This window comes from Tachypleus tridentatus, chromosome 6 (genome assembly GCF_004210375.1).
Source record: "Tachypleus tridentatus isolate NWPU-2018 chromosome 6, ASM421037v1, whole genome shotgun sequence".
In the NCBI taxonomy this organism is placed as follows: domain Eukaryota; kingdom Metazoa; phylum Arthropoda; class Merostomata; order Xiphosura; family Limulidae; genus Tachypleus; species Tachypleus tridentatus.
In genome coordinates this window covers 58183285-58195392 of record NC_134830.1, presented here as the reverse complement: position 1 = coordinate 58195392, position 12108 = coordinate 58183285, and the positions used below count along the sequence as shown (strand labels likewise).

The window sequence follows — 12108 nt, the reverse complement described above, 5'->3', positions numbered from 1 at the left end:
GTGCCATTATAAGTTGCAAATCACTTGGGAAATGTGTAGCTTGCATATGTGCCTTGTGAAAATTTTTTTATCATAATATTATTATTTATTTTACCTAATCTAATTTTAACTATCATAAAAAGATCCTTATTTTTATATTTTACTTTAATGATTATATATATATATAAATGGAAAACAAGAAGTAGAATACTTTTTTTCTTGCTGTTGATAGTCAGAGTTAATCCTAATTTTTTATGCTACTGACATTAATGCACTTAATTTTTACTTAATTAAATAATGCACCAAACAATATAGACTAATAGCAAACAAAATGTAGACAAATTCCCTTACCTTTCAAAATTTTTCTGGTTTCCTAACAATGCAACAAGAATCATAACAAATTCACCCAAGCTAGTCATTAACTGAGTCTTACTCAAGAGTGAAATTGACATTTAACTATTCAAGACATGATATTACACATCATTTGATAGATGAAAACCATGACTTTCTTATAGTTATAGGTAACATAATTAATTGTAAGGATAAACTATTAACAACTTATGAAAGGTAGGATGTGACAGGAGGTGTCTGATTTCCTTTTTAATAGCTCTATAACCAAATAAAATTAATGATTATAAAAAAATATGATTTGTCTTAGCAAATGACTTTATAATGAATAATTTACACATTTGTACATTTAATTTTGTACTTTTTATGATGGGTGATGGATAAGATAGAGAAGATGACATAAGAGAAAATGTTTCACATTTCACAATAAAGGAAATTTTGGGTTTAAAAAAAAAAACATTTCCTTGGAGAATTAAACACTTAAAACTTGTATACTATTAAAAAATGGATTATTAGCTTAGTTTTTATGCAATTATAATTGGTATAACATGAACGAAAAGTAGTTTAATAAATTTTGAATGTAAGAGAAACTATGTCATGCACATTAAAGTATACCCATGTTACCTAATAGGGCTGACCATAACATAAAAATATCAAGTAAATTGAAATTACCTTAATTTCTTTCAAGGATCACTGTATATTGTAACAGATAATTACAGTTATTTATCCTAAAACTTTCAGTCCTCTAGGGGCCTGGCATGGCCAGGTGCGTAAGGCATGCGACTCGTAATCCGAGGGTTGCAGGTTCACGCCCGCGTCGCGCTAAACATGCTCGCCCTCCCAGCCGTGGGGGCGTATAATGCGACGGTCAATCCCACTATTCGTTGGTAAAAGAGTAGCCCAAGAGTTGGCGGTGGGTGGTGATGACTAGCTGCCTTCCCTCTAGTCTTACACTGCTAAATTAGGAACGGCTAGCACAGATAGCCCTTGAGTAGCTTTGTGCGAAATTCCAAAAAAAAAAAAAAAAAAAAAATTCAGTCCTCTAACTTTTTGTAACTATTTTTATTTCACTATTTTATTGCTCTTTGACTGATATGTAATTACTACACCAATGTAAAAAAAGCAACAAATCATCTTGTGAAATCACAGTGCAAATCATGGGTAGGCTAAGTACTGAAACAGATCATACGTGAGCAGCTTGCATATGTGAAGAAATATTTTACTTCAATTTTCTTTATCATTTTTATTCACCTAACTTAGTAAGTTTCTACTTTTTTTTATTTCAGTTACTTTTATAACAAATAAATATCCTACATGAAAAACAAAAAGAAATTATTACTTACAGTTTGGTCGTGTACTTTTTACAGTCAAAATATCAATAAAAATCAACTCTAATTTTGGTTAGTTTTTCTGTTTTACAGATCAAAAAAATCAAATATTAAAATTAGAACACAAAATAATAACATGCACAAATAATACAATATCCTATAAATATTATAATTTCATTGGTTTTATAACTAAGCTATAAGTAGTTTAAAATAATTCCTTTGGCTGTTGAGGTGATTCAGCAATAGCAAAGAATGAAACTGTTTACAAAATAATTAAGAACCTTTTTATCACAGTGAGCTAACCTTATAAAAAGTCCAGTAAATTAAAATATTCTATTCCTATTGGTTATAAGTTAACCAGTAGCAAATATCAAAGAGAATAACTGACACTTTTTGAAAAACAGGATATTGTAGGAAGATTTGACTTTTGGGTTTATATCTTAGCAATATCTATATTGAAACTCAAGAAGCTAAAACGGGTAGACAGAAAGCCTAAAATGGGAAATTCAGTTTAAAGGAGTTATGATACACAGAAGTAAAGATGGATAATCTATTTAAATATTTCATTTAAAAAAATGAAATCAGAACTTAGATAATAAAAAAATTTGTACTGTAAGCATTACTTTGCTGCCAAGTTTATTAACAAATATTAAAAATATAATAGTTTGATTAGGTTTTGTAAAAATGTCGAGACATACAAACTTTGACTGACCTACACTCACAAATTTAAATTAATTAGACTTTTTCTATCATCAAATAAATACCTATACTCTAAAGGCTACCAAAAAACATCTCTTACATTTTTGACAAACAAAAAAAAGTGAAATCTCAACCTGAAATGACAACAATATTATTTAAACACTTCACAAAACCAACTAATTCACATCACTAATGCAACACGTTAAACCTGAAGCACAATGTTTTTGCAGTAAGCTTTAATAGAAATCACTAGCAAGTTATTTATTAACAGGGGTTTACTGATAAATTAAGATGCACTGCATTATTGCTATAAATCACATCGTATTGATCCTATCAACAAGGGTTGGGCCACTTTAATTGATCTTGTAACAACAATGTAAGCAGTTAGGTATCCATACTACTAGATGCACTTGAGCAGAGTCCTGAAAAATGTTCCATTTCAAGAGAAAATGAAATAAAAATTATAATTAACAAATATTTTTATACCCTGTTGTTGAAGTTCATATATCATGCTGAGTTGTAGCCTACAAAGTGCATAATTCTTATTGTGATTCACAATATGCCCATATTTTATTGATGTTGCAAATGTACAAGTTGCAACATTAAGCATCCCTCATGTGATGTCATTTTAGTGTCTACCGACTGACTGACATACGATGCACTATTGTATTATGGTGTGAGTGGTTAAAACAACTGATCCCTCCAGGTGTCCTCTGGCCCCCCCCTTTTGAGGAAATAACTTTCAACTCTATTATCCTGGGTATCCTTTACTATGCACAACAAAGTTTTAGTGTCTTACAGTTAAAATTTTATTAAAAATTATTTTTTCTTTATGTTATACAAATTAGTACAGCATAAAATCTTAGCTAATAACCAACAGTTTAATAGTATACAAGTTTTAAATGCCTAATTCTACAAGGAAATATTTTAAAAATTCCTGAATTTCCCTTAATATGACACTTATTTTTTCTAGTCATTTTGTCTTTATTTGTTTTACCAATCCTTGAAAGACCAAGAAATTAAACATAAATTACCACTATAGAATTGGCATTGCTCAGACAAACCACAATTGTTGTAACCTTTAATTCTATTTGATTACAGAGGTATCAAAAGAAATTTAGATCTTCCCGCCACACCCATCTTTCACATCCTTTCTTTCAGGATGTTCATAGTTCTCTCTTACATTACATATGGTTGACAGAAACTCAGTTTTCATCTTGATGCACTGCACAGCATTGTGTTCTGAACAGATGATACTTAATTTCACTCAGAGTACAAGCAACATTCCAGTGAGAATTTTAATGACTAGCTTAGATAAATTTATAATGGCTCTTGTTGCACAGTTAGAAAGATTAAAAAATTGAGATTTAGGGGGAAATTGTTTACATTTTACATATTATTAGTCTATAATCTATGGTGCACTAATTAATTAAATAAATATCATTTAGTGCATTACTACCATTAGCATAAAAAGCAGACATGAAAGTCATTGAAAACTGACAGCAAGAAATAAGATTTGGTAAGTACTTTATTTCTTGTTTTTTAAGTTTATCATTTATTATTATAAAACTGAAATGTGAAAATAGGAATTTCTTTTGGGTTAATTAAGATTAGATTCAATAAAAATAATATAAAAATGTTTCACAAGGTATGAGTGATTTACAACTAATAATGACTTGAATGGTGGTTAGCATGGTTCAAAGGGTAATAAATCAATAAAATTTAATTGTAAATAGATGTATACTGTTATAAGCTTGAAGCTACTTATGATAAATGAATATAGTTTCATGTTACAATCTGAAGTCATTCTATAAAGAAAAAAAGGGTAATTTAGACTTATTTCAACTTTTTTTGGTGGTTACAATGTCGGTCAAATTGATTAATCCTGTTTTCAAGTAGGGCAGAGAAAATAACAAAATATAAAGTTTTAATGAAAAAAAAACAGTTTAAAATGTATTTAGGTGGTTTTAGAGATTACATAAAGGAAATTTGAAGTTTCTGAGATGAGGAAAGGTATTTTTAATCTTAACATCAGAGTTAAAAATACTTTTTTCATCTTATAGTTTTCAAATTTCATTTGTATTACCTCTAAAACTTCCTTAATGAAAATCAAACTTTTTCAGAAAAACTCCATATTTTATCTGTTACTTTCTCTACTCTGATTCTATGACTTAAAATGTTTTGACCAATCTTATAACCACCACAAAAAAAAAAAAAAAGAATAAATCTAAATTACTCTATTTTTCTTTATAAAATGACTGTGGATTGTAAGAGAAAATTACAATTATTTATCTTAAAAATATTAAGGCTTGTAACAGTTTACATTCTTTTTTATCTACTTTTATTGTTCTCTATATGATGACTAATAATACTCCAATACTAGCTGTAAGTCATCATGTGGTAAACACATAACTTAAATTACCAAACTGAATGACTTGATCTACTTAAAAATTCCCCATAGAGTACATTTGCTTCTTTATCAGACCTTATAAGTTTGTGACCTTTACATTTCATTTACTTTTATAACAATAAACAAAGATATACATTAAAAAAAAATTAGTAATTACATTTGGCATCTTGTCTTTTTTTGTCAGTCTGTTAACAAACCTTAAACCTACTTGGTTTTTTTTTTTCTTTCAGTGACGATACTATTATATATTTATTTATTTCAAGTATGTGTTTAAGAACACAAAATAATAACACGGACAGAGCAATCAATATCGTACAACTATTATAATTGGTTTATACCTAAGACATAAGTATTTTAAAATAACTCTTTCAGCTACTCAAGTTGAACTTTACAGTAGCAGCCTTCAATCTTCAGGAAGCTAATTAAATACCTCCACTGAGAACAAAGTAACATCATGGGTCATTTAGTAAATTTGAAACTATCTTTCTATTGGTTAAATATGACATAATAGCAAACATCATGGAGAATTATCGACAATCTGTAAAATAGTTGGGGCATGTCTAGTGAGACTTCCCACTTTATACTTCCATACACACAAAAAATGAAACACTATAAAAAATTAAGTCTATGGCTTAGTGATATCTACACTATAGTGAGTAATTTACATTAAATTCACAACATCAGAGAAGGATGATAAATAAATAGAGAATAAACCAGTAGGAGGAAACAAATGCCACAATATTTCAGATTGAAGATTTAAATACTTCTTTTTAATATGAAGAAACTGAAACTTGTATAATATTAAAACTTTTGTTGTCATATTTATAACATACATTAATAATTACATGGTTTAATTCACTTTTGTATGTAACTGTAACAAGTTATGACATGCATTTAAACCTACCTGTAGTGAGAGGGTTAAAATAGTCTACAGTATCACATTTTTAGAACTGAAAGAAAGCTCACCTTAAATTACTACAGTTTTTCTTGTGTTTTTTCTTTTCAGTTTTGTCTGCCGAATGAGATCGCGGCCTTTTAGTTGGTAAAGCTGTCGATCCATGGTTTTCACCGGGCTCTTCTTTTTCAGGATTCAAAGTACCGCTGATGAAGCTTTCGTACATGCTGCTAAAGGTGAGAGCAGAGCTGGATGTAGAAGTTGCCATGTGATTAGCTGCTGACTGGTTTGAAGAAGAAGGTGAATTACTGGGAGGAGAGCCAGAGGAAGACACAAGATGTGTGGGTGAGGGAGATTTGTCCTCTCCAGCTGATTGTCCAGACTGTTGTGGAGATTTCTTTTTCTTATGTTTTTCAGATCCAAACACAGGACTACTGCTTTCAGTGATAACTGTTTCTGTAAAATTGGCTGTAGTAAACTTACTTGTGATGGCTGTGTTGTTACCTGCTCCATTGGCAGTAGATTCTGATTTCCCAGAACAAAGCCCATTCACTTCAGCAAGACTGTTGTGACTACTGCTGCTGTTTTCGTTGGAAGTAAGACACAAAACATCAAGGCCATTTAAAGCATTGTTGCTACCATTAAGAACAACTGTTGGAAGAGATACTGATGATATTCCATGTATCTTTGATTTCTTTTCAGCCCTGCCACGAACTCTTTCCCTGTTTTCCCCACGTGGTTGTGCCAATTTCTCTGGACTGGGCTCAGGTGTTGCATTTCCTGCAGGGATTGGCTTGAAAGCTGGTATTGTTTTTATATGGCTGTCTTTTTTCTAGAATTCAGTGAGACATAAAACAATTGATGATGCTAGCAAAATATAACAACTATAAATTTGAGTAAGTTAAAATAAAACAAAGTAAAAAATGAAAAAAAATTAATAATGTAATGTAACAATATGACTCGTACCATGCTGTACTAATCTGAAATCCATGTAATGTAAGAGAAACACGACTGAAATATTTTCATAAGAACAGGGTTACATAAAGCAAATAGAATTTGAACATTCAATATTAAAAGCAGTGCTTTACAGAAATTATATTTTATGCTAACAATGCCATTGTATTGTTTGACAATAAAGTGTGTTCTTGACAACCACATTTACCAATTTCTGGTAATGGTAGTGACAGTATCCACAGTATTTCACATTATCAAAGTAGTTTCCTGCTTCTTCACACAACAGTCCTGCAGCCTGAGCACTGAAAATACATTAACATACAATTTGTAAATTATGTAAATGAAATACGTTAACATACGAGTCTGCAGGTCTTCTAAACAAAATATATTAACATACAAGTCTGCAGGTTTTGTAAAAAGGTTATTAAAAAAAGATACAATAAATTACTGTTTATCACAAGATTTACTTGCATGGAAAAGCATGTCAAATTAAAAACAGGTTTATATCACAAGTAATTTCAATTTCTTGGAAGTAACTGAGTTGTTCCAAAATTTAATTTATAATCAACATGTATAACAAGTGCAAAGAAGTGATAACTACAGGATTATAAGAAACTAACAATTTTGTATTCATACAACTTTGGAGAACTGGGAGACTTACCACGTGACATGAAAGAAATTTTTACATCCTGACTTGTTACACTGCATACAAGCACCAATGGTGGCTTTACTTTCCTTTCCTTGGCTTGCACAGATGTAGCAACTCTAATAATAAAAACTCCCATATTTTATAATACTTTGAACCTATCAGAACTGGTGAGCACTTTCATTTACCAAGTGTACACCTACATACCAAATATTTAAATAATATAATAATTCGAGCTCTATTTCAGCAACTTTTAACTCAGAATTATTTGACAATTATACTTTGTTATTCTGTAGCATCTATGTAGAATACATTGCAAAAAACAAACAACTATCACCTCTATGTTGAGGAATCATGCATTTATAACTATTTTTTTCAGAATTTTTCTCTCTCAAAATTAGGTTTATACTTGTTAATAAATTACCATCCCTTGAAAATATAATGATTCATGCCCTTTCTCTAATGTGATTTTGCTTCTCTGTTAATGGCTGCATTAGTACAACTTTTGTTGTCATCTGTTTACAATGATACAGCACTTGGTCTGACAGTTTCTCAAGAAGCTCAGCTATAGAAATAGCTGCAGCAAATATTCAAATATAGTAAGATGGAGCAGATTTTAAACTATTTATATCAATGTAAAATAAATAATTTAGTTTCTTAAAGCATTGACTACAAAATCACCTATAGGGGTAAACAAAGTTTATAACACTTAGGAAAAAAAAACAACACAACAGATCTGGGAATTTTTTAGTTTTATTACATGTTTTTCTTTTCCCAAAAAGGTTTTGTTTAAGAATACACAAATTACATTCTATAAAAAGACATATAGTAAGCTAAGTTAGGTTTAGTAAATACAGTACGTGCAAATAATAAACTATTTTCATAATCTGAATATTTATTATTGAATACTATTACTAATTTACCATATTCAAGTAACACACACACACACACACATACAAATAAGAGAACTTTGTTTACTGATAAGAAACTATTTTATTAACTGTAAACTGGTTTTGACCAAGAACACTGTTGCCAAAAATTTGTTATCTAGTCTAACAAATGTAATTTGAAAAGTGAGATCACTGGTTATCAACAAAAATTACTGTTTTTATTATTTATTGTTGGAAGTGGTGATTAGGGCAATTGTCAAAATAAGTATAAAAAATATGGTGATTATCATTCAAGTGGAAACTGACTGTGTAATTAAAACACAATGTCTGATCAACCATAAAAAAAAAAGAGACAAAAGAAAGTATTTGTAATATTCTTTAATACAATGTCAATCAAGAACAAAAAATACTAAATCAAAATACATATAGACTGGATACTCTTTTGCAACTTTGTACAACATTCTAAGCAATTTAGTAATTTATTTCCATAGTAAGAAGGGAAAATTAGGTATATTCCTGGTCTGAAAAAAGGTTAATGTAAATAAAGGGATATTACTCAATTTATAAGATGTCTGACTTCAAAATCATAGTGACAAATTCTGAGCATATCTTATTAACTAACAAATTCACTGAGAATAAGATCCTGCTTTTCTATTCTTAACTGTACAGTGAGTTTCATAAAACTTTAGCTATTAATCTAATGAAATTATACACAGTTATGTTACTTTCAACACACCTAATTAGACCTAACTCTCCAAACTCAGTGAGATAAAAAATTAGTTCTAAATGGTTTGAATATTTTTTTAAATATTCTTAAAAATATACCATACCACACATTGTTTTTTAATGTGTAATTTAATTGGGAAATATTTAACCAGTGTTTGCAATTTTTTTATATCATACAATTTTAACATTTGTTACTTCATGCTGAATTTACGTATCACTGAAAACCCTAATTACCGATAAAATATTTTTACTTTAATATAACTTTCATAATGCTTTTGTTCTGCACTTCAGGTGTTATGCATGAAACTTTAGGCCTATAAAACAAGTACTGTTTTATGCTTATACCATTCAAAAATAGTGGTGGTAATGAAATGTTGTTTTCAACTTCTTGGTTACATTTTGGTATTTGAAAATATATTACTATCAACTATCAATGATTAATATATATAGACACACACACACAAAATAAAACTTCAGACCTTTCTCATCTTCCAAAACATTGTCAATTAAACCAGGCTACTCTTTATATAAAAATTTACCTTTAATAACCTTAATGTTTCTTCCTGTGATGCTATGAAGTCAATTTAATAAAGAATAAGCAATAACAGTAAAGAATAATGACTGAATATTTGACATGTATATCCACCTTAAAGTAAAACCATGAACTGTAATTTATACACATACTAATGTATAACCCATCAAAACTGATGGAGCAAGTACTGCCACACAATCCCATACTATACTCTAACCTCACATTTCAGAGTTAACTGAGATAAATAAATTTTGTAAAATCAAGCTCGACCAACAAAGAGACAGATAAGAGCAGTTGGGGCAGTAAAATATTGGTAAATTCTTTTGTAAACCAATCAAAATTTGGATCTTTCATGAATGAAATGAATTCATGGTTTGCAGTATTATACAAGATGTATCACAACCTATCAGCATATGAAGTAGTTGTACAGCCATAGCTTTGTTAAAGCAGACACTGAAAGTTCAAACAAATTATACAATTTTCATATATATCTGCATTATTAATATACAAATAGAGGGGAAACATTATTTTTACATAGATGACATTGCTGGAATGATAAAAAAATAACTAAAGTATTTCTTTCTAACTATATATTGAAAAGTAAACTTTAAACTTTTTTTTTTATTAAACTTTTGTGGCAAAGAGGTTTCAGTAACAAAAATCTAGTTTTGTTTCATCTTCACCTTGTTGTATCGTTCTTGGGGTACCAGCTCCAAGATGATCGGCTCCATAGTTGTTACATTACCAAATCTAACTTCAGGGATGTATAGAGCGCAGACAACATGGGCCCAGCCTTAGAGATAACAATGAAAAAAACAAAACAACAAAAAACAAAATCATAAAAGACACAATCTCGGTATCTCATTTCATAGAATTACATGCATCAAAAATAATTTAACCCAGCACACAAAAGATGCTACACACACAGAAAGTTTCAATTCCTTCTAGTTAATCATTACATACTAGTCAAGTTTTTCCACAAAAGTTTATCTTTATTACATATTTACTTCAGAATAATGATGTTACTTTGCCCCAAAACCTCAATCCCTCCCCCCAAAGTTTTTCTATCAATTCTGGAGTGAGGAGATTACACAACATATACCTGAGATGACTTACCAAACTTGTATTATCTTGGTTTCACAGTATCTAAAACCACTGATATAAGTCTGATGTCAACAAAACAGAAAATAATTTGTATAATTTTGTAACTAATATTTCACTGCATTTTCAGATACATTAAGAAATACACTTTTGCAACAGGTCACAGGTCAAAAGCCATGTCATTGTGTTTGTTGACTTGCATTCAAAATTTTACTGAACTATTTTATGAATTTATATCAACAAATTTGGAATCAAATTGTAGATTATATATAATATTAAGGATTTAATTATGAGTTAATTTCTTAGTTCAAAAAGTAAATATTAAAAGAACACTTCTAAATATAGGTTTTAGTGAGTCACATGGCATGGTGAAGACAGCACTGTTTAAAATCAGTTGTTCGTGATGTCAGAATATTAAGTCTGTAGTTTCATACAAACTGGGAGCTCAAATTACAAATATCATTAAGCTAGAATATAAAATAAGAACCTCACATTTTTCTATTAAGCTGAGACATGGCCTATGTACTGAATCAAAAACAGCTGCACTGTTCAACTCTCTCCATTTTTTGAAACTGTCCCTCACATACTACAAGGTGTTTGGAAAGTCACTGTGCACTTATATATTTACTAACAGACATGTTTCAGTACAGAATACAGGAGGTAAATATGAATGATAATTATAAACAATGTTGAAAGTGACCCCGTTGGCATCAATACAGGCCTGGATCCTTCTTATTTTATTTCTAAATGCCGCTATCAGTTGCTGGCTTGAAATAGACTGAATAAAATATGATTACAAAACTGCACAGTGACTTTCCGAACACCCTGTATCACCACAGTATATGATGTGTAAATAACCAATCAACATCTTAGAATTCTCCCTAGTGGATTCTCAGCCATTTTAATCTGTGAACAGGCTACTACATTTTTTCAAACCAAGAATTCAAAAAATTAGGTTGTGTCTTTAGTCTGATCAAAGTATCATATGTTTTTTAAACCTAATACATCTTAGTTACTAAGCTTAATAAATCATAGTGAAATTCTATGATATCAGTACAGTTTTTTCTTTTTTTGTTACTCAACTTTATTTATTAAACCTAAATAAAATTTTGTTTGATATTCTCCATGTGCAAAATTTTAGGCTTAGCAACTATGTCTAGCAGCGATTGAGTACAAAGGTCGTAGCAAGAAGAGATAATTGTTTGCTTTTACTTCTTTATTCATTGTTCTGCATTTTAAGAAAAATAAGTTTAATAACTTATTTCTAAATAGTAATAATCTTTATACATATGCAATGTATAATAACTGAAATGTGACTATATATTACAAAATACTAGTTCACTAAAACATGGCCAAGACAGGAAAGGCTAAAAGTCAGTTTTATATTACAGGATACATAACCTATGTGTACAAGCACCACATCAAGGCAAGTTATGTAATGTTAGCTCAGCATGATTGAAAGGTCCATATAATAAAAAATAATATATTGCACTATGTTACTTAAACTATCTAGACGAAACATTTGTATTTTTCTGTTATAATATGTAGTCATTCTAGCACAAAAACAAATTTATATCAATTTTTCTATGATAGCTATAGC

At 29.7% G+C, this 12108-nt stretch overlaps 1 protein-coding gene and 1 long non-coding RNA gene across 2 annotated transcripts in view; one reads left to right on the top strand and one right to left on the bottom strand.

The window, feature by feature from the left end:
• Window positions 1-12108, bottom strand: part of Alh (coiled coil domain containing protein Alhambra) — a 49485-nt gene that overhangs the window by 16313 nt on the left and 21064 nt on the right. Inside the window, exons 4-7 of the mRNA XM_076504980.1 lie at window positions 10091-10200; window positions 7275-7378; window positions 6822-6915; window positions 5731-6491 (exon numbers count right to left, since the gene is read on the bottom strand). Of these exons, the coding sequence (XP_076361095.1) occupies window positions 5731-6491; window positions 6822-6915; window positions 7275-7378; window positions 10091-10200 (1069 nt within the window). The remainder of the gene's footprint in view (window positions 1-5730; window positions 6492-6821; window positions 6916-7274; window positions 7379-10090; window positions 10201-12108) is intronic.
• Window positions 3673-5912, top strand: LOC143252605 (uncharacterized). Its single transcript, XR_013029074.1, has 2 exons — window positions 3673-3873; window positions 5852-5912. It is a non-coding gene; the product is annotated as an uncharacterized LOC143252605 (long non-coding RNA).